The sequence below is a fragment of the Dendrobates tinctorius genome, unplaced genomic scaffold (genome assembly GCF_039654945.1).
Source record: "Dendrobates tinctorius isolate UK_male_01 unplaced genomic scaffold, ASM3965494v1 ptg000086l, whole genome shotgun sequence".
Classification (NCBI taxonomy): Eukaryota; Metazoa; Chordata; class Amphibia; order Anura; family Dendrobatidae; genus Dendrobates; species Dendrobates tinctorius.
In genome coordinates this window covers 64,357,222-64,380,840 of record NW_027361754.1, presented here as the reverse complement: position 1 = coordinate 64,380,840, position 23,619 = coordinate 64,357,222, and the positions used below count along the sequence as shown (strand labels likewise).

Genomic DNA, 23,619 nt, shown 5'->3' with positions numbered 1-23,619 from the left:
TGCTCACCACACAGTTTTGGCTCATCAGGGGCTCTCAATAGGCAACATGACAGCCGCAGACCATTCCATCAAAGTCTGCATTCCAAAACGTCACTACTTCCCTTCCGAGCCCCGACGTGTGCCCATACAGTAGTTTTCTCCCACATATGGGATATCAGCGTACTCAGGACAAATTGGACAACAACTTTTGTGGTCCAATTTCTCTTCTTACCCTTGGGAAAAACATGGATTTTTGTGATAAGTCACCGTAAAATCCTTTTCTCCGAGATGCTCATTGGGGGACACAGATACTCTGGGTGTATGTTACTGCCGCCTGGAGGCTGACACTAAGTGAAAAAAAAAAAAAGGTTAGCTCCTCCGCCATATACACCCTTGCCCCGATTGCGGGCGGAAACCAGATTGGTGCAAAAGCAGTAGGAGATCAAACAAAAATCAGACATCAACATTAATGCAGGTAACAACATGTCTAGAAAAAACCCCACCTAATATCAAACAAAAAGCATATTAATTAAACAAACAGAAGCCAATTTGGCTATCACGGTGGGTACTGTGTCCCCCAATGAGCAAATAGGTATGGGAGGCAAAACTGGTTCCATGGCAGAACCAGCGCATCCACGGCGATTGCCTGCGGGTCCCGGGACCGAGCGACAAATACGGACACCTTGGCGTTCACCCTGGAGGCCATCAGATCCACATCCGGTGTTCTCCACCGTTGGCAAATCTGCCGAAAGACCTCGGGGTGTAGTGACCATTCCCCGGACGCAAGCCCCTGCCGGCTGAGGAAGTCTGCCGCCCAGTTCTCTACACCTGGGATGTGGACCGCCGATATCACCGTGCGGTTCCTCTCGGCCCAGTGAAGCACGTGCCCTACTGCAGGTTCCCCCTTGGTGATTTATGTAAGCCACCGCCGTGGCATTGTCCGACTGAATCCGGACGGGCAGCCTGCTATAAGGTGATGAAAATGTTGCAGAGTCAGCCGGATCGCCCGTATCTCCAACAAGTTGATCGGGAGGCGCGCCTCCTGCGGCGACCACCGTCCCTAGGTCGTGTGGTGGCGAAAAACCGCTCCCCAGCCGAGGAGGCTGGCGTCGGTTGTGACCACCAGCCACTAGTCTGGGGGAAAGAGAGGAACTGATTGTCCACCACTCGAGTGACTGTCTGACCTGAGAGGACAACCGACATCGGTGATCGGGCGTGAACGGGTTCTTGTCCCAGGATGACAAGAGGGTGTGCTGCAGGGGCCGAAGATGGAACTGGCGAACGGGATCGCTTCCATTGCCGACACCATTTTTCCTAGAATCTTCATGCAGAAACGGATGGTGTGAGGGAGTGGTTGGCGAAGTATCCGAACTCCCTGCCGGAGAGCTAGGGCCTTGTCTCGAGGGAGAATTACCAACCCTCGGAAAGTGTCTAAGATCATCCCTAAAAAGGAAATTCTCTGGGCTGGGACAAGGGATGACTTTTTTACGTTGACCAACCACCCTAAGCGGGCAAGAGTATCTAGCGTGATGCGGATACTTTGCTTGCATGCCCGCCTTCAAGGGCCCTTGACCAGGAGGTCGTCTAAGTAGGGCAATACGACTATGCCCCGGGAGTGCAGGATGGCCATGGGGTCTGCCATGACTTTTGTGAACACTCTGGGGGCGGTGGCTAGCCCAAAGGGCAGCGCTGCGAACTTAAAATGTAGACCGTTGATGGCAAAGCGTAGGAATCTTTGATGCGGAGGGAAAATGGGGATATGTAGATAAGCGTCCTGGATATCGATAGAAGCCAAGTATTCTCCTTGCCCCATTGCCGATATGACTGAACGGAGAGACTCCATCCGGAAATGTCTGATCCGGATGAATTTGTTCAGGAGCTTTAGGTCCAAAACGGGCCTGAAAGTCCCGTCTTTTTTGGGGACTGCAAACAGGTTGGAATAGAAGCTCTGAGCCTTCTCATTTTCTGGTAGAGGAATAATGACTCCGTTGGGCCGGAGTAAATCGATGGATCCTAGTAGAGCCCTTGCCCGGGTATCCACCTTGGGAAGACCGGAAAGAAAAAAATCGTCTTGGGGGGTACCTGACAAATTCTATCAGCTCTCTCACCCATGTGTCGTTTGCGACGTTGAGCCAGACTTGGCGAAACCAGAGTAGGTGGCCGCCTACCTTGCTGGCGTCGCCTGGCAAATGCCCCAAGTCATTTGGCTGAAGATCTTTGGGACCTGGATCCCCTCGACCTGGGCCGGTTAGTACGCATCCTCCCCAATTGGTTGGCTCTATATGAGACCTGTCGATCCCTATCCTGGTTGGGGCGACCTGATGCGGAAGAATTGGCCACTGTGGCCAACCGGGGTTGCGAAAGGCCCGAAACCGTGCCTGAAACTGGTGACGAAACGGCGGTTTAATCTTTTGTTGAGGGAGAAAATCGCTCTTCCCTCCTGTGGAGTCGGAGATGAGCTGATCTAACGTCTTTACGAATAGGCGGCCGCACTGGTATGGTAGCGATGTCAAGGACTTTTTTGAAGCTGAATCGGCCCGCCATGTCCTCAACCATAGAGCGCTAATGGAGATTGCATTTGCGGCCGCATCTAAAGATGCATTGATCAAGTAGTCCCCTGCCATAGCTATCTGATTTGTGATCTCTGATACTTCAGCTGGTAGGTCTATGTCTTGCAAGGCTCTGTTCAATGATTCTGACCAAGAAATCATGGCCTTGGCTACCCACGTTGCCACGAATGAAGGAGAGCGTGCTGATCCTGATGCCTCAAACACTGAGCGAGCCAAGTTCTCTATGAGACGATCAGTGGGATCCTTAATAGAAGAACCACTAGGTACGGATAAGTAGGGTTCTCGTAGCCAAGCGTGACACAGGTGGATCCACCATTGGGGATTCCGTCCAGTTTTTACAGAGATCCGGGGCAAAAGGATACCTCGCTTCCAGCGCCTTCTGGCCCGAGAAACGCCTTTCTGGCCGTTCTCTGTGTCGTTGCACCATGTCCTCAAACTCAGGGTGAGTGCAAAATACTCTATTGGGGCACTTGACTCGCTTAAATGACACCTCATGGCCTGAAGCCAGGGTGGAATCATCCTCAAGTCTGGTTGACGGCTTGTATGAGACTATCAACCGTTTCCTGACAACCAGGCGTATCTAGGTCAAGGGGTTCGTCCGAGCCGTAGTCCGAGAGCGAGAAGCAGAGCTCACAGATGCCGAGGCACCAGATGGACCAGGGGACGCCGTGTGGGTTCGTTTCCCCCGCGTCTGCCTGGAGTGAGAGCGGCCCCTGCAGGCCGGAGGCTCCTGTGAGGTAGAGGACCCCTCTAAGACAGGTGAGCCACTGTTCCTGCCCCTATCTGGGGCCCGAAGGGACTCTATTGCTCTAGTCAGTGACGCCACAGATTGCGACAGTGATAATGCCCATTTCGGGGGAATTTGTACACTGGGCTCGGTCGCAGGGGAGGGCTCCTGGGCGTGTTTGGACTCGCAGGCTTCGCATACTCGCTTGGCCTGTGCTGCGGAAAAGCGGACCGACAGGAGATGCATGCAGCGGGGGGGGGTTGGGGCCTTCCTCAGAGCCACCGCTGCCAGATGCTAGCTCGTCGTGGCGCTATCTTCGCCCGGAAGAAACTAAGGGCTCCAGCTTTGCGCCGCTGCAGGATCCCTCCCAGGCCACCCTCCTCCGTGCTTCGGCTCCAGCTCAGGTAGAGGGGAGGGGGGGGCCGTATGGAAAAGGACGGTGCAGGCACCCTAGCTCTATCTAAGCCCTTCAAGGGGTGAGGAGAGGGACGGTCCGCCGCCTTGCAGCACCGCAGTCTTAGCATTGGTGGAGCAGTGGGGACCGCACGGACTACACTTGTGCCTCTGTACAGCCTAGGGTTTCAATACCTTAGGGTGGTCAGGGCTAAGTCCGGCATGATGTCCCATGGTGCGGGAGAGAATACGTGGAGGCGACACTCACACGTGCTCACCCGTTGTTGGTTTGGGGAGATCGGACCCTTTGAATAGGGTCCGTCGCCCCTGTCTCATCTTCATAGGGAAAGAAAAAAATCAGTCTGGAAACAGACAGACGTGTGCCTCCAACAGACACTAAGCAAAATACTGGTTTCCGCCCGCAATCGGGGCAAGGGTGTATATGGCGGAGGAGGAGCTAACCTCTTTTTTCACTTAGTGTCAGCCTCCAGGAGGCAGTAGCATACACCCACAGTACCTGTATCCCCCAATGAGGTGAAGGAGAAAAAAAATTGGGGACTGAAAGATCATTATTGTGCAAAAAATATGATTTTTTTTATTTTCATGCCCGGGCGTTATAAACTTCTGTGAAGCACTTGGGGGTTCAAAGTGCTCACCACACATCTAGATAAGTTCCTTGGGGGGGGGGTCGTTTCCAAAATGGTGTCATTTGTGGGGGGTTTCCACTGTTTTGGCACATCAGGGGCTTTTCAAACGCGACATGGCTTCCGATCTCAATTCCGGCCAAAAAAGTCAAATGGCGCCGCTTCCCTTCTGAGCTCTGCCACGCGCCCAAATAGTGGTTTACCCCCACATGTGGGGTATCAGCGTACTCAGGACAAATTGCACAATAACGTTTGGGGACCTGCTACCCTTGGGAAAATAAAAATTGGGGGTGAAAAGATCATTTTTGTGGAAAAAATATGATTTTTTAATTGTACGGCTGTACGTTATAAACTTCTGTGAAGCCCTTGGGGGTTTCAAAGTGCTCACCACATATCTAGATAAGTTCCTTGGGGGGGGTCTAGTTTCCAAAATGGGGTCACTTGTGGGGGGGTTTCCACTGTTTAGGCACATCAGGAGCTCTCCAAAACGTGACATGGCGTCCGATCTGAATTCCAGTCTATTTTGCAGTGAAAAAGTCAAACGGCGCTCCTTCCCTTCTGAGCTCTGCCATGCGCTGAAACAGTGGTCCCCCCCCCCCACATATCAGGTATCAGCGTACCCAGGACAAATTGCACAGTAACTTTTGCAGTCCAATTTCTCCTGTTACCCTTGGTAAAATAGAAAAATGGAACCTGAAGTAATTTTTTTTGTGAAAAAAAGTTAAATGTTCATTTTTTTTTTTTTTTTTCTTTAAACATTCAAAAAATTCCTGTGAAGCACCTGAAAAGTTAATAAACTTCTTGAATGTGGTTTTGAGTACCTTGAGGGGTGCAGTTTTTAGAATGGTGTCACTTTTGGGTATTTTCTATCATACAGACCCCTCAAAGTGACTTCAAATGTAATGTGGTCCCTAAAAATAAAATGGTGCTGTAAAAATGAGAAATCGCTGGTCAACTTTTAACCCTTATAACTTCCTAACAAAAAAAAAAATTTTGGTTCCCAAATTGTGCTGATGTAAAGTAAACATGTGGGAAATGTTACTTATTAAGTTTTTTTGTGTGCCATATCTCTGTGACTTAAGAGTATAAAAATTCAAAGTTGGAAAACTGCAAAGTTTTAAACATTTTCGCCAAATTTCCGTTTTTTTCACCAATAAACGCAAGTTACATGAATGAAATTTTACCACTAACATGAAGTACAATATGTCACGAGAAAAGTGTCAGAATCACCGGGATCCATGGAAGCGTTTCAGAGTTATTACCTCATAAAGGGACAGTGGTCAGAATTGTAAAAATTGGCCCGGTCATGAACGTGCAAACCACCCTTGGGGGTAAAGGGGTTAACCCTTCACAATCAGGTTTTCAACTTTGTGGTTTAGTTTATTCCTCCTCTTCTTCCAGGTTCTGTAACATGTTTAATTGTCTGCCGACAATGCCGTACAAGACTATTTTTTGTGTGAAATGTTGTAAATTTTGGCTTAAAATGGTAAAAAAAAACATGGATTTTTGTGAATACTCACCGTAAAATCCTTTTCTCCGAGACGCTCATTGGGGGACACAGAGACTGTGGGTGTGTGCTACTGCCATCTGGAGGCTGACACTAGGCATACAAAAAACAAGTTAGCTCCTCCTCCGCCGCATACACCCTCGCCCCGATAGCGGGCGGAAACCAGTTTAGTGCAAAAGCAGTAGGAGAACATCCAAAAATTAGCCTTAATGCAGAAAATCATATGTCTGAAAAAGGACCACCCTACATTAAATAAGGAATTATATTAATTAAATAAACAAGAGCCAACTGGCTATAAGGGTGGGTGCTGTGTCCCCCAATGAGCGTCTCGGAGAAAAGGATTTTACGGTAAGTACTCACAAAAATCTATGTTTCTCCTTCGTCTCATTGGGGGACACAGAGACTGTGGGACGTCCTAAAGCAGTCCCTGGGTGGGAGGACAACTCACCTATCCAAGCCGCATGCCCTCCTGTCTAAAGGTGTGCCACTGCTGCTTGGAGAATCTTCCTACCCAGGCTCGCATCCGACGAGGCCTGAGTATGCACATTGTAATGCTTACAAAAAGTGTGCAGGCTGGACCAGGTTGCTGCTTTGCATACCTGCTCCGCCGAAGCCTGGTGCCGAGGCACCCAAGAGGCGCCCACTGCCCGAGTAGAGTGCGCCCCTATCCCTGTTGGAGTCGGTAAGCCTCCTGAATATTTAGGCGAATCCATTTGGCTATGGTTGATCGTGAGGTTGCGAGACCCTTCCTGCACCCTTCCGGAATCACAAACAACGAGTCCGTCTGGCGAAAAGGTGCTGTCCTTGACATGTACCTCCCGAGAGCTCTTACCAGATCTAAAGAGTGGAGCGCCCTTTCCACTCTGTGAACTGGCGCTGGACAAAACGAAGGCAGAACAATGTCCTCATTAATATGGAAAGAGGACACGACCTTCGGCAGAAAAGGCGGCGGTGGTCTAAGGACTACTTTATCCTTAAAAAAAAAAGTCAGAAAAGGAGCTCTGCAAGATAATGCTCCTAACTGCGAGACCCGCCTAATGAAAGTTATGGCTACCAAGAATACAACCTTCCTGGAGAGATACGACAATGAAATTTCCTGTAATGGTTCAAACGGGGCTTCCTGTAGGACACCCAGGACCAGGTTAAGGTCCCAGGCGTCTATGGGTGCTCTATAGGGGGACACCAAATGAGAGACCCCCTGAAAGAACGTCCTGACCTGCATATTGGTAGCGATCTTTGCTGAAAAAGGACCGACAAGGCCGAAATCTGCCTCCTAAGCGAACTTGGCGCCAACCCTGCGTCCAGGCCGGACTGCAGAAAAGCCAGGATGTTGGGGACCGAAAGGGATAATGGCGCAACCCCGTGTTCTCGACACCAATGAAAGAAAACCTTCCAAGTGTTATGATAAATTTTCGCCGAGGCCGGCTTCCGGGCGCTAACCATTGTCGCAACCACTTCACGCCCAAATCCCGCCTGGGTCAGAATCCAAGATTCAACGGCTATGCCGTCAAACACAGGGCTCCTAAGTTCGGGTGGCAGATCGGCCCCTGAGACAGTAAGTCTGGCCGTTCCGGTAGACGCCAAGGCACGTCTGCGAGGAGCTGCACTAGATCCGCGTACCATACTCGACGGGGCCAGCAGAATTGCCGGGACCCCCTCTGTCTTGATCTTTCTGATGACCCTTGGGAGAAGCGGCAGTGGGGGAAACAGGTATGGGAGCCGAAACTGGCTCCACGGTAGGACCAACGCATCCACCGCGATCGCTCGCGGGTCCTGAGACCGAGCGACAAATGTGCTCATCTTGGTGTTCTCCCTGGACGCCATCAGATCCACGTCTGGAGTCCCCCACCGTTGGCAAATTTGCTGGAAGACCTCGGGGTGAAGGGACCATTCCCCGGCCGCGATGCCCTGTCGGCTTAGGAAATCTGCTGCCCAATTTTCCACACCTGGTATGTGAACTGCTGAGATTACCGAGTGGTGCCTCTCGGCCCAAAGGAGCACATGCTCAATCTCGCGCATGGTTGCCTTGCTGCGCGTGCCTCCCTGGTGATTCACGTACGCCACTGCCGTGGCGTTGTCTGACTGAACTCGGACTGGGCGTCCTGCTAGCAAGTGCTGAAAACGCTGCAGCGCCAACCGCACCGCTCGAATCTCCAACAGGTGATCGGAAGACGAGCCTCCTGAGGCGACCATTGCCCCTGGGCCGTGTGATGCCGGAAGATTGCCCCCCAGCCGAAAAGACTTGCATCGGTCGTGATCACCAACCAATGATCTGGGGGAAAAGGCTTCCCCTGACGAAGAGAGGAGTCATGTGTCCACCATTGAAGCGCCCGTCGAACCTGAGAGGGCAACCTGCACTGATGATCGAGGGAGAACGGACTCCCGTCCCAAGCCGCTAAGAGAGCATGCTGCAGGGGACGGAGATGAAATTGAGCAAACGGAATTGCTTCCATCGCCGCCACCATCCTTCCTAGAACCCTCATCCCGAACCGGAAAGTGTGAGGGCCCGGTTGTTGAAGGCTTCGGACTCCCTGCCCGAGCCTTGTCCTGAGGGAGAATTACCAACCCTCGGGAAGTGTCGAAAATCATCCCCAGGAACAAAATCCTCTGAGCTGGGGTAAGGGAAGATTTCTTCCCGTTGATCAACCATCCTAGGTGAGATAGGGTATCCAGTGTGATGCTCACATTCTCCTCGCATGCCCGAAAGGACGGCCCCTTTACTAAGAGGTCGTCTAAGTACGGCAAAACCACTATGCCCCGAGAATGTAGAAGGGCCATGACGACCGCCATCACTTTCGTGAATATCCCGGGGGCCGTGGCCAACCCGAAAGGTAGGGCCACAAACTGAAAATGCCGGCCCTCGATTGCAAACCGAAGGAACCTTTAATGCGGGGGAAAAAATAGGGATGTGCAGGTAGGCATCCTGGACATCGATCGAGGCCAAATATTCTCCGTGCTCCATGGACGATATGACCGACCGGAGAGATTCCATGCAAAAACGCCTGACCCTGATGAACCTGTTCAGGAGCTTTAAGCCCAGAACCGGCCTTACTGTTCCGTCCTTCTTGGGGACTGCGAACAGATTGGAATAAAATCCTTGGGTCTTCTCGCACTCTGGTACAGGGACAATGACCCCGATGCGCCCTAGCAATGCCTCTGCCCGGGATTCCGTTTTGGGAAGCCGGGAAAGAAAAAATCGTCTTGGCGGATCTTTGACAAACTATTTTGTACCCGGAACACACTAATTCTGTCACCCATGCGTAGCGCGCCACCGCGACCCAGACGCGGCAGAACCTGCGCAGACGTCCACCTACTCTACTGTCCTCGGGTACTGGATGCCTCGAGTCATTTCGCTGAGGGCTTCTGGGACCTGGTCCCCCTTGATCTGGGCGGGCGGCGTCGCATCCTACAAAGCGGGTTGGTTCTATACGTGACCTGACGCTCCTTGTCTTGGTTATAGCGAGCTGGGATGGAGGTACTGGCCGCTGCCATCCACCCAGGGGCCGCGCCATTAGCCGCATCCAAGGATGCATTAATTAGTCACCCGCCATCGCGATCTGACTTGCTATCTCCGCCACTTCCGTCGGCAAATCTTTATCCTGTAGGACCTTGTTTAAAGAATCTGACCATGACATCATGGCTTTGGCTACCCATGTTGCCGCAAAAGAAGGAAAGAGCGCTGATCCCGATGCTTCATACACCGAGCGAGCTAAACCTTCTATGAGTCGATCTGTGGGGTCCTTAATGGAAGAACTGCTAGGTACTGACAACAAGGACCTTGAAGCTAGGCGTGACCCTGGGGGATCCACTACCGGAGATTCCGCCCATTTTTTACAAAGTTCCGATGCGAACGGATATCTCGTTTCCAGCGTTTTTTGTCCTGAAAAACGTTTGTCTGGACGTTCCCTATGCCGCTGCACTATATCCTCTAACTCAGGATGAGTGCTAAATACTCTATGTGGTCTCCTGGTCTTCTTAAAGGATACCTTATGACCTGCGGTTAGGGAGACATCATCGTCAATACCCAGAGTCTGATTGACTGCTTCAATAAGACTGTCTACCGTCTCCCGGTACCCCGGGGTATCCAGGTCCAAGGACTATTCCCAGTCATCACCTGAACTCTGCTCGCTCCCAGAAAATGGTGACGGTGAGCGAGATGCCGCACTCACGGATGGCTGAGACACCGGAGGGGCCAGGAGACGCAGTACGGGCTCTTTTCCTGTGCATCTGCCTAGAGAGTGTGCGGCCCCTGCAGGCCGGAGGCTCTTGTGAGGTGGATGACCCCTCCCAAACAGGCGAGCCGTAATCTCTACCCCTATCCGGGGCCTGAAGGGTCTCAATCGCCTTCGTGAGCGAAACCATGGACCGAGAGAGTGATAATGCCCATTCTGGGGGATCCAGACCCCTGGGCTCTGTCGCAGGGGAGGGCTCCTGGGCGCGTTCGGAGTCGCAGGCTCCACATAACTTAATAGTTTGCGCTCGTGGGAACATCACCCCACAGGAAACGCATGCAGGATAAAGGAACGTGTGCGTTTTCCCTTTCCCAGACATACTGCTGGCGTCGGCCAACACACAAAAAATCCCTTAAAGGTTTGGGGAAGGGGTAGGTGGAGGGTACTGTGTAGTGCCCTAGTGTGGCTCCGGGACGGGGTCGCACTTACCCGCTCCTGCGCGTCTCTCCCCGTGCTTCAGTTCGCGCCTCACTCCTGGTAGGCTGCGATTCCTCTGTGATCGCGGCCTACCCTGCCTTGCCGCCGGGGCCTCAATTTAATCCTGCGCCCGCCGGAAATGACGTCACACGCAGGGCGGCGCTTCCGCCCGCGGCCCAGGCCGAAGCCGCGGGCTAAATTTAGAAGCGGTCCGCCCGACCGCTACCCCGGCCGCCCGCCTCCCCATGCCCGGCTGACGACGGGGGGCGGCGCCGGAAATGACGTGCGCCCAGGGCGGCGCTTCCGCCCGCGGCCCAGGCCGAAGCCGCGGGCTAAATTTAGAAGCGGTCCGCCCGCCCGCTACCCCGGCCGCCTGCCTCCCCATGCCCGGCTGACGGGGGGCGGCGCCGGAAATGACGTGCGCCCAGGGCGGCGCTTCCGCCCGCGGCCCAGGCCGAAGCCACGGGCTAAATTTAGAAGCGGTCCGCCCGGCTGACAACGGGGGGCGGCGCCGGAGATGACATGCGCCCAGTGCGGCGCCTCCGCCCGCGGCCCAGGCCGAAGCCGCGGGCTAAATTAGAGCCGGTCCGCCCGTCATCCGGCTGCAGCTCCCCACAGTCTCCCGGACCGCGCCAATACCCAAAGGGAGGCGAACCAGGTTAGAGGAGCGGAGGGAAAGGGCCCAGGGCCCTCCACTCGCTCCAGCACATACCTGAGGCACTCTGTTTAAGACGGTGCAGGCACCCTAGCTCCGACCGCCTTGCCGGGGCGAGGAGAGGGACCGTCTGCCGCCCTGCAGCACCGCCGTCATGCGTTGGTGGAGTCATGGGGGCCGCACAGACTAGTCTTGTGCCTCTGTGCAAGCCCATGGTTTCAATACCTAGGGGTGGACAGGGCTAAGTCTGGCCTAATGTCCCACGTCGCGGGAGAGGAAACGTGGAGGGACACTCGCACGTGGTCGCCCGTTGCTGGTTTGGGGAAATCGGATCCTTTCAATAGGATGCGTTGCCCCTGTCTTATCTTCATAAAACAAAAAACAAAGAAAAAAATAGATGTCTGGGGAAAAGTCCCAGATATGTCCCTCGGTGCGGGAAAGGATACGCGGAGGCGATACTCAACACGTGCTCGCCCGTTGTTGGTTTGGGGAGATCGGACCCTTTCTAAAGGATCCGTCGCCCCTGTCTCATCTTCATGGTAAACTAGAGAAAAATAGTCTGGAGAGATCCAGACTGCGTGTGCCTCCATAAGACACTAAGCAAAAACTGGTTTCCGCCCGCTATCGGGGCGAGGGTGTATGCGGCGGAGCAGGAGCTAACTTGTTTTTTGTATGCCTAGTGTCAGCCTCCAGATGGCAGTAGCATACACCCACAGTCTGTGTCCCCCAATGAGACGAAGGAGAAAAAAATATTTGCTATTTTTGTTGGGCGAGAGGGGGGTTGTTTTTATGGTGTTCAAATAAATGTTGACAGCCGGGACAGTCGCATCACGTGACCGCATCACTTACATTTTGCTGTCAATCTAACTGGCATTTCGATCTAGCGGCGATTGCTGCTGTTAGAGGCTGGTCCTAGCTGTGTAACGTAGCGTGCTACATGCCCTGTAGCAACAGGGCTCAGCTATAACCCTGGATCAGAAAGGACAGGTGACACATGCACACAGTGGTTAATACCAAAGCTGAATATTTCCAATCAGTCAATGTGCCTTGCAATCTGCTGCTCATGTCTAACATTTTGGATAATTTTATATGGAGGTTTAATGAAGTTGTAATTGTTTGGATACTATAAAAAGTCTGTCATTTAAAAGCCGCAGTCTGGAACCTGCAACAGCGACTCTCAGCATGTCTTTGCAGTGTGCGGTTATAAGGATGCACTGAGTGTTTATGGCTGGAAAACTCAATAAGAAGGTTTTATACCTTTAAAGGTTGATTTTTTACTGTGCGGCTCCAGAATATCAAGCAGAGCGTGTAGATCTGGGAAGGCTTCTCTCACTGCTTGAAGAAGTTTGATCAGACTATCAGGGCTCAAAGTTTTGGTCTCTGACGCTTTTCTCAAGAGTTTATCCATGGCCTCCTTGTGTGATCCGCTTTCACAACAGTCCGTGATCACCTGTCAGTACAAGGGAAGCATATAATTGGGAATGGCAAAACCACAAAAGACAAAGCCGTTGCATTGTGAGGGAGCAATTACCTTTTTCTCAATATTGGTTAGGAAGTCCTCCTCTGCCGTATCCAGACACTCGATGATGGGGCTGAGCTCAGTAATGCACTGTATCAGCTCTTCTCTGCGCTCCATTAGGAGATCAAACAAGGTTTTCTCTCTTTCCACCAGTTCTGTAGATATGAAGACAAATCATACTAGACCCATATGCAGGATACTAATGGAGACTGTAGCAAGAAAAGTTGTCTTCTGGCACTCAAAACTATTAAATTGGGATGGGGGTTTCAGTTTCAGGAAAGTAAACTTTCATTGTTGTATAATGTTCAGCAACTTTCTAAAATAATTTTCAATATCACTGATTTTAATTGCAAGATCTCTGCTTCCTTTCACCTACTGGAAAGATCACAATTTACATTTAGCCACTGGAATATAGCTGAGGCTTTGCTACAGCCGTTTCCCACCTTGGCAAACCTCTGTCAGATAAACAGGCTGAGGTTCATATGGATACAACTGACATCCGCTGATAACAAGCCCTTATGACAAGAGATTTGCTATGTGGATTTGTTTAGTCTGTACGTATTTTGCTTAGGCCTGTTTCACACATCTGTTTTTCCCCAGTCAAAATCCGCCGTTTTGCAAAAAAAAAAAACGGATCCGCCATTTTTCTTGGCGGATCCGTTTTTTGCCCCATTGACTTGTATTAACGGCGGATCTTGACGGATGGTCATCCGTTCGATCCGTTTTTTTACGGATCCGCCAAGATTTTGCTGTCCGCTGAGCGGACAGGACGGACAATGAAACTGATTCACATTTTCTATTGCGCATGCCCGGGAGAAATGCATGTGTCAGAAATGTAACCCTAACTCAGTTCTGGCGTCTGAAAAAAAATTCTCTCTCTCTCCTCCGATATCGCTATGTGTAAAACCCCCTTAAGAGAGCAACAATCTTCAGTGTGAGCTGGAAAATCAAAGCTGCAGTCACAAGATATCCGAGAGGGACTGCAGCAGCGTTGGAAACGGCAGAAGACAGCAACCGTTACATATTTTACTACATTCACGAAACACACATCACACTACTGATACCTAACCGACAGTGAATTTAAAAAGACACTGGAATGAGAATTTCTATATTCTTTTTTGGCAATGGTTTTCTTACCAGTGTCCTCTGACTGTTCTTCCTCTGAATCTTTTTCTTGTGGCTCTTTCTCACGCAACGCTTCATTTACGCTCGGATTGGTGTCTCGGCACAACTTCAGTAAAGCCAGAACGGTCCCCACAACAATGCTCTGGCCGTCTTTAACCTTCTCCAGCAGTTTTGCAAACGTCGAGCTTCCTTCTTCAGCTTGACAGCACTCCATCACAGCCTTTAGTACAAAACACATGAGCAGAAGGCAAAACTTCAGGGACTGCTGAGAATACACCTACGCTGTGCAGGCCCTGAAGACTGACCACCTCTATCACAGCATGTGTAAACCACAGTTTAGAGAGGGAAAGTATCAAGTCGTTCATGCAAAAAACAGCAGTCTTAATGACATGACCCCATATAGTGTACAAGACTGTATTGTGCAACAAGGGAGAAAAGAGGCATACCATATTTTTCGCTTTATAAGACGCACTTTTGTTCCCCCAAATTTTGGGGGAAAGTAGGGGGTGTGTCTTATAATCCGAATATACGGGGGAGGGGGGGGGGGTATATATATATATATATATATATATATATATATATATACACACTGCAGGGTCCAGGGGAGGTGGGGGCAGCTTTGGAGCCGTGCTGTGAGCTGGTAAAAGCTGCCGGAGGGAGCCTTTGATCTCCTGCTCCCGCTCATATAATATGCACTGCCGCTGTCCATGACCATGGTGCTGAAACCGCACCACGGTGACTGGCTGGGGGAGCGGCGCATATTATAGCTGCCTGCGCCCTCCTTTGATCGCACATGATCCCCTGTGTTAGATATCGCCCCCATGCTGCTGCCCATAGTAAAATAAAAAACTCTTTCCTTACCTCCTCCTGCGCTGATCTCCCGGTGTCTCGGCTGCCGCTGTCATCAGGCACGCAGAGATGATATCACTCTGCTGTGCTGATCACATGACCGGCACTGAGAACCAGGAAGTGGAGGAGGAGCTCAACCACACTGAGGGAGACACGAGGAGGGACAGCGCTGAGAAGGTAAGGAAAGAGTTTATTTTACTAAAAGCAGCAGCATGGAGGCGATATCTAACACAGGGGGCCGTGTGTCAGCCACAGGGGGCCGTGTGTCAGCCACAGGGGGCCAGTGTGCCAGCCACAGGGGGCCAGTGTGCCAGCCACAGGGGGCCGTGTGTCAGCCACAGGGGGCCAGTGTGCCAGCCACAGGGGGCCAGTGTGTCAGCCACAGGGGGCCAGTGTGCCAGCCACAGGGGGCCGTGTGTCAGCCACAGGGGGCCGTGTTTCAGCCACAGGGGGCCGTGTGCCAGCCACAGGGGGCTGTGTGCCAGCCACAGGGGGCCGTGTGTCAGCCACAGGGGGCCAGTGTGCCAGCCACAGGGGGCCAGTGTGCCAGCCACAGGGGGCCAGTGTGCCAGCCACAGGGGGCCAGGGTGCCAGCCACAGGGGGCCAGGGTGCCAGCCACAGGGGGCCAGGGTGCCAGCCACAGGGGGCCAGGGTGCCAGCCACAGGGGGCCAGGGTGCCAGCCACAGGGGGCCAGGGTGCCAGCCACAGGGGGCCAGGGTGCCAGCCACAGGGGGCCCGTGTGCCAGCACAAGGGGGCTATATTCAATATAAGGTGGCCATATCCAGATTAAGGGGGCTAATTTTAGGATGGGGGGCTATGAGGGACATATACCCTATATGATTTGTTAGACGGACACTGGCATTATAAGACGGACCCCATTTATTAAAAAATTCTCTATTCCTTCACCACATGTGGGGGTGCGTCTTATAATCAGGTGCGTCTTATAAAGCGAAAAATACGGTAAGTGTGGAAGGGATGAACAGGTATTTGCACACATCATCCAGCAAGGTTTTCCTTTGGCAGCAAAGAAATAATGCTGCAAATATTAACAAGGTAGAAATCAGAACCTGTAAGGATTGTACTTATCTCAGCTGTGGTTTTTTTTTTACTATCATGTACAAGTGCACACAACTCTTAGGGGGTGTCGGCACGTGGACTATAGGGGCTCTTACCTGTTTCTCTGCCTCATTGATTTCTTTACACCTGCTTAGATTTTCTAGGACACTCTGTGGGTCCGACAGCGCCTCGCTGAAGATACTTTCATAACGGATAAGAAAATCCAACTCACCGGCAGTTTTCTCAGTTTCTAAATGCAAAGCACATGTTGTCCAGATTAATTAACAAGAAACAACAATCAGAAAAGTGGTTTCCGGCTTGTTAAATCATTTATGAGCAGTTATTGTTACATCTTTCTTTAGCCTTAAACCCCAAGAAATGTTATGCAGGTACTAACAGACCTCTTCCTCCTTCAAGGGGCACCCTAAACTCCAGGTCAGGTAGTCCATGAGCCAAGAGCCAATTTTGACGATATCGATACCACCCGGAGTGACTAATTCTCTTTGGTGTTATTAGGTAGATACATGTCTGTAGTTTATGTTTTGATATGATAGCCCTTGCACATCAGTAGCTTAACCCCTTCAGGCCTATTTGTACCCAAATGCCTAGGCCATTTTTTGTAAATCTGACCTGTCACTTCATGCGGTAACAACTTTGGGACGCTATCACCTACCCACGCCATTCTGAGGTTGTTTTCTCGTGACATATTGTACTTCATGGTAGTGCTAATTGTGAGTCAATAGATTTTACCTTTCTGCATAAAAAATTACAAAATACACGAAAATTTGGGAAAAATTCGCTATTTTTGAACTTTGAAATTCTCTACTTTTTACAAAAATGCTGATACCCCCCATAACAGTTATTAGTTTACATTCTCCACATGTCTACTTCACATTGGCATCATTTTGGAAATGAAATTTTATATTTTTCGGATGTGATAAGGCTCATAGTTTTATACGCAATTTTTAAAGTTTACGACTAAATTTCCAAAACCCATTTTTCCAAGGACCAAGTCAGTTCGGACGTCACTTTATGGGTCTTGTATAACAGAACCCACCCATACATTACCCCATTTTGCAAACTACACCCCTCAAGGTGTCCAGAACGGATTTTCAAAACTTTGTTAACCCCTTAGGTGTTGCACAGGAATTCAAGCAAAATGACAGTGAAATATCAAAATTTCAATTTTTTGGCAGATATTCCATTGTAATCCAATTTTACCTGCAACCCAGCAAGGGTTAACAGCAAACCCAAAATTGGTTACCCCAATTCCGCAGTTTATAGAAACACCCCACATGTACACGTAAACTAAATTATGGGCGCGCAAGAGGGCTCAGCACAGAAGGAGAGCTAGGCGGTTTTTGGGATAATAGATTACACTGGAAGAAATCCAGTGGGCCATGTCGTATTGGAGAGACCCTGAGGTACCCCCAGAGTGGAAACCCCCAAAAGGTTACCGCATTTTGGAAACTACACCCCCTAAGGAATGTTTTAGGGGGTATAGTAACCACTTTGACCCAACAAGCGCTCCATTGGAGTTTCATGCACTTTGTTGAGGAAATTGAAAAGTACGTTTTTTACCGAAAAATTTCGCTTTAGGCCCACATTTTTCATTTTGAAAAGGGGGACCAGGAAAAAGTACACCCCACTTTTTATTCCCCATTGTCTCCCGAACACGGCAATACCACAAGTGTTGTCTAAAACCACAGTATTGGCGCACGGCAGGCTTCGTAAGCGAAGCTGCGGCAAAATTCACTGTAAGAAATCTATGGGGCCATGTCACATTTGGAGACACCCTGAGGTCCCGCACAGTGGAAACCCCCAAAAAGTGACCCCATTTTTGAAACTACACCCCCTAAGGAATGTTTTAGGAGGTACAGTAACCACTTTGCACCGGGAACCGGCTCCCGACCCGCGGCGATCGCCCGGCATATGATCCGGGTACGATTCGCCGTACCGCTACGGCGGCCGGCGTGAAGGGGTTAATGGTATTTTTCACCTTTTGAATAGATCCTACCTATATTTCCAAAAAATAATGATTAAAGGTCGATTTAGGGGAAATGCCAAAATGTCAATACAATGCATGTAGTATTTGTAACAAAATTTAATCCAAGTTATGTAAATACACACTGAACATGTCGTGGGTTTGTCCATACTAATGTGTGTGTGTGTGTGTGTGTGTGTGTGTGTGTGTGTGTGTGTGTGTGTGTGTGTGTGTAGGTGTGTGTGTGCGCGCCAAGGGTTTTAATGTTTTTCTTTGTGTTTGCAGGTGCTTACTGACATATCTAATGGCATGATGGAAGTACCAGCGAGGAAGAAATCACGGATCGACTGTATCATACACTGCTCTAATGATGACAGTGATGATCTGGCGTCCCTACAGGATTTGGACTCCTGGAAAACATTGCTTAGGGCTGCAGAGATCAGACAGCATGAATCCGTCCTGGAAGCAGCTAAGGGCCTTGAAGAACGAGAAATACCACATACAATATCACCGTAAATGTCGTAGTCTCTTTACAATGAAGAAGTCACTGGATTCTATCCTTGCCAAGGGTGTCAATGTCGAAACAGCAAGCGAAATCCCCAGGAGGAGGCTACCGAGGGGTACCCCCAGTGATAGCAGGGTGTATGCCAAAGTATGTATGTTCTGCGAGAAGTCAAGCAAGTATCTCAAAGGAGAAAAAACAAGGGAGCCAATCGTCCAGTGTGTCGAGCTACGAGCAGATGAGACGATCCGCAGAGCAGCGATAAGGAAAGGCACACAGAGAATCCTTGGTTTACTTAGCAGAGACCTTGTTGCTTCAGAGGGGCACTACCACAAGTCATGCTACAAACTATTCACAAAAGAGGATTCCCAAGTGGCCTGTAGGTCTGGTGCAGCAGAAAATCAGAAAGAAAGCAAGGAAGTACGCTACGGAGAGGCAGAGAGAGAAGCCCTTGAGGAACTCTTCTTGTATATAAGGACTGAATTGTTCCCAAACCCAGAAGTACTGCCTATGATAAACCTCACATCTAGGCTTCAGAGATGCATGATGTCCCGTGGTATCATCAAACTGAAACCATCGACAAAGAAACATGTTCGCCGAAAACTTGAAACAGAGGAAACAGAGTTTGGTGAATCACTCCGCTTTCTCTCCGATGAGAAAGGTAAGCTTCTAGTCTATCCATATAGCCTATCAATGGACGACCTTGCCCGGCAAGCACACAGCATGACAAAAGATCTGCAAGAAGCAAGAGCCACTAACTCTGGAGATGTCGTAACCAAAGCAGCAATGCAGCTGAGGAATGAGATCAAGAAGATGTGAGTCAGCCATGGCCTCCCGATACAGATCAGAATGTCGTTCCTGCATTAGTCACTCAATTCTTGCAAACCCTGCTTACAGGAGATTGTGAGTGCCAAACTCCCTCTGAAAGAGCTCAACGTCTTGCCACATCCTTCGGCAGGGACTTGGTTTTTGCTGTTACCAATGGAAAGACAAAGCCACCCAAGCACGTACTGCTGTCCTTTGCAATTAAGTCTTTGACCGGCAATACAGAACTGGTTCGAACTCTGAATCGTCTTGGCCACTGTGTGTCATATTCAACGGCTGAGGAGATCGATACAGCCCTTTGTATCCAGAAGTTGGAATGTTCAACGGATGACATCCCAATGCCAGCAAATATCTACCCTGGTGTGTTCACAACCTTGGCCTGGGATAACATTGACAGACTTGAGGAGACACTAAGTGGAGCAGGTACATCTCATAGAGTCAATGGCATAGCTGTTCAGTCCAATGTTGCATGCTCTGTGACAAAAGTCCTGCCAGATGTAACCAAGTCGAAGAAAAGAAGCATAATTCCGACAGAATTAATGCTACCAATATACAATGTTGGGCGGCGGGGAGGGCCACCCAGGATTGAGACTGCGAATGTTAACACTACCGAGGAGGTCCAGGATTCAAAAACCAAGAACCATATCTGGCTTCTGGCTAGAATGTCACCATGAGGATCAGACCATTAGCAGTTGGACTGGGTTCAACATCCAAATCCGCAGCGACATTGTAGTGGCCCAGGACACTGTAAGCTACCTGCCCACTATCAATGCTCCTGCAACAGCCATGTCCACTGTGAATGAAGTCTTGGAGCAAACACATGCCATCATGCAGACCTTGAAGCTTAACAGAATTGTGTGCGTGTTTGATCAAGCACTCTTTGCCAAAGCTGCCGAGGTTATCTGGAAACAGGAGAAGTTCAAGAACATTATAATTAGAATGGGTGTCTTCCACACAATGTTTAATCTCCTCTCCATCATAGGTAAGAGATTTCAGGATGCAGGCCTTAGAGATCTGTGTGTTGAATCCGGTGTCATCGCTGAAGGATCAGTGTCTGGAGTGATGGGCGGCCGGAGGTACAACAGAGCAGTGAGACTACACAAGCTGGTCTATGAAGCACTTATGAGGCTTGCATGGAAAAACTTCCTTCCATGGCTAGAAGAAAACCATGCAAGGGACCTTCACCATCTGGATGAAACACTGAAGAACATCACAAACTTTCGCATCAGTGTGTCGCAGGGATCCTTCGAAAAGTTCTTGGATAATGAATCTTGCACACTTACCCTGAAGCTCTTTCAAGTTTATCTTGAGACCTTCAGAAATGAACAACTCTCAGCATTCTAAATGTCATACTTGGACATGGTCGAGACCATGCTGGACCTGGTTCGAGCTTCAAGAGAAGGCAACTGGATGCTTCACCTAGGAGCAATCCGACAGATGATACCATGGTGTTTTGCCTATGACAAGGTCAACTATGCCCGATACCTAACCTATTACTATGCTACGATGTCTCGGCTGCCCATAGACCACCCAGAGGTCCATGAATACTTCATGAAAGGTGGCTTTTCGGTCCAGATCGGTAGCAAGAATCCTTTTGGACGGATTCCTGTGGACCAGACCATCGAAGAAACAATCAACAAAGACACCCAGACACCAGGGGGCACAAAAGGCTTCATCCTCAAAGTTGGAGCTGTCGCCAGATTCTACCTGACATCGGAGTACCGCAGCATGTACTTGAGGCAGCTGAGGGCCCTAGTAGGCCAACAATATACTGACTTCAGTCATTCAGACCTACAGGTGTCTAGGATTAGAAGAGATGAAGCCGATGTCCGATCTTTTGTTGAACTGCTGGAGACTGGTTGGTTGAACCCCTTCAACAAAGAGCATAATGGTGAACTTATCAGTTCATCAACAGCGACTGCAGCACCACCAGATGTAGCCAAAGACCTTCTAGGGGCATACAGTATAGGAGAGGATGCATATCACACATTCAAGGATGAGCGTTTGGGTACCGATACGCCAACTACACTGTTTCATGACAAGATGACGAAGAACAATCTTAAAACGTTCTCTAACATCAGAATGAAGACACACAGACAAGGCCTTGGCAAGGAGGTAATTTTGAAGGCTGACAGGAACCTATTTGGCCAGATGATACTTGTAGCTGAGAACAGAAAGCTACAAATGAGTGATGTCTTGACTCATCCCCTGGGGCCATTGCCATGGGCACTTGCCAACGGTGATGGGTCTATCCGCAAGACCAACAAGGCTGCCCTAGCAAGGGAGTTGGAGAGGAATGCTCCTCCTGCAGAGGTGATCCCTGAGCCCTCTGCAAACATCATTGATGGGATGAGCCTGGTTCAGAAACTGAAGGGAAACGATGCAACATTTGCCCAGCTAGCAGGCACAGCAATGAGTCGCGCTATCCATGAGGGTGCTAAGAGCAAGCGCATTGATATTGTCTTTGACGTCTACAAGGAGACATCCATCAAAGATACAGAAAGAGTCAACAGATATGAAGGCACAGGGATCCATTTCAAGAACATTCAACATGGGCACAACATCCAGCAGTGGAGAAAGCTACTAAGTAATTCCTCCAACAAGGCAAGTCTCAAAGTTTCTGGTAGAAGAATGGAAGGCGAAACACCACAGGGAGAAGCTTGAGGAGAAGGAGATGTATGTCACATGTGAGCAGCTCTGCTTTAAGATCACCAAAGAACAGTGGGAAGAGGCTGCTGACCTTAAGTCAAGTCAAGAAGAAGCAGACACACGCCTCCTTCTCCATGCTCTTCATGCAGCAGAATCTGGTTACAAGTCTGTCATCATCACTTCAGAGGATACTGATGTCATGGTCCGGTGTCTGGGCATGTGCCACAAAATCCCATCCCACCTGTTCCAGAAATGCGGTACACAGAACCGGACAAGATTCCTGGATATCACCACTCTGAGCAGAACATTGGGAGGCAGCGTGTGTGATTCATTGATTGGTATACATGCATTTACAGGCTGTGACACAGTCAGTGCATTCGCTGGCCGTGGGAAGATGACGACACTCAAGCAGTTGAAGATGAACAAGACATACCAGGACGCCTTTCAGGAAGTTGGTCGTTCATGGGAAGTGTCTCCCGAACTCTTTGAGAAGTTACAGGAAATCACCTGCCACATGTACCTGCCAACTACCCAAACAACTGAGGTAAACAGGCTCCGGTATCAGCTGTTCTGTGCCAAACGTGGAGTGGTAGAGTCAAGTCAACTCCCTCCTTGCCAAGACTGCCTTTTCATGCATGCACTGCGTGCAAACTACCAGGCTGCGATCTGGAGGAGAAGTCTGCAGAGCCAGCCATTTATTGCAAACCCAACAGACTGCGGTTGGATGATAGATAATGACGGAAAGCTTGTTGTCAAGTGGATGCGAGGGGCACCAGCACCAGAAGCTATTATCCAGCTACTGTCCTGCAAGTGTGTGCGGTCATGCGAACTTCCTCAGTGTACTTGCCTCAGCAATGGCCTGAAGTGCACGGACATGTGCAGGTTACAGACATGCCAGAACAAGGGTATTGAAGACGAGCCAGTAGAACAACAGTCAGATTCAGAGTCTGATGTTGAAGATATTATGGAGTAACGTTATATAATTATACATACACACAAAATATATATATATATATATATATATATATATATATATATATATATATATATATATATACACACACACACATTAGTATGGACAAGCCCATGACATGTTCAGTGTGTATTTACATAACTTGGATTAAATTTTGTTACAAATACTACATGCATTGTATTGACATTTTGGCATTTCCCCTAAATTGACCTTTAATCATTATTTTTTGGAAATATAGGTAGGATCTATTCAAAAAGGTGAAAAATACCATTAACCCCTTCGCGCCGGCCGCCGTAGCGGTACGGCGAATCGTACCCGGATCATATGCCGGGCGATCGCCGCGGGTCGGGAGCCGGTTCCCGGTGCAAAGTGGTTACTGTACCTCCTAAAACATTCCTTAGGGGGTGTAGTTTCAAAAATGGGGTCACTTTTTTGGGGTTTCCACTGTGCGGGACCTCAGGGTGTCTCCAAATGTGACATGGCCCCATAGATTTCTGACAGTGAATTTTGCCTCAGATTCGCTTACGAAGCCTGCCGTGCGCAAATACTGTGGTTTTAGACAACACTTGTGGTATTGCCGTGTTCGGGAGACAATGGGGAATAAAAAGTGGGGTGTACTTTTTCCTGGTCCCCCTTTTCAAAATGAAAAATGTGGGCCTAAAGCGACATTTTTCGGTAAAAAACGTACTTTTCAATTTCCTCAACCAAGTGCATGAAACTCCAATGGAGCGCTTGTTGGGTCAAAGTGGTTACTATACCCCCTAAAACATTCCTTAGGGGGTGTAGTTTCCAAAATGCGGTAACCTTTTGGGGGTTTCCACTCTGGGGGTACCTCAGGGTCTCTCCAATACGACATGGCCCACTGGATTTCTTCCAGTGTAATCTATTATCCCAAAAACCGCCTAGCTCTCCTTCTGTGCTGAGCCCTCTTGCGCGCCCATAATTTAGTTTACGTGTACATGTGGGGTGTTTCTATAAACTGCGGAATTGGGGTAACCAATTTTGGGTTT

General features: G+C 49.7%; 1 protein-coding gene across 1 annotated transcript in view; it reads right to left on the bottom strand.

Moving 5' to 3' along the window:
* Window positions 1-23,619, bottom strand: part of ZBTB40 (zinc finger and BTB domain containing 40) — an 80,322-nt gene that overhangs the window by 30,904 nt on the left and 25,799 nt on the right. The window contains exons 3-6 of the mRNA XM_073585505.1: window positions 15,793-15,926; window positions 13,781-13,988; window positions 12,656-12,798; window positions 12,382-12,574 (exon numbers count right to left, since the gene is read on the bottom strand). Of these exons, the coding sequence (XP_073441606.1) occupies window positions 12,382-12,574; window positions 12,656-12,798; window positions 13,781-13,988; window positions 15,793-15,926 (678 nt within the window). The remainder of the gene's footprint in view (window positions 1-12,381; window positions 12,575-12,655; window positions 12,799-13,780; window positions 13,989-15,792; window positions 15,927-23,619) is intronic.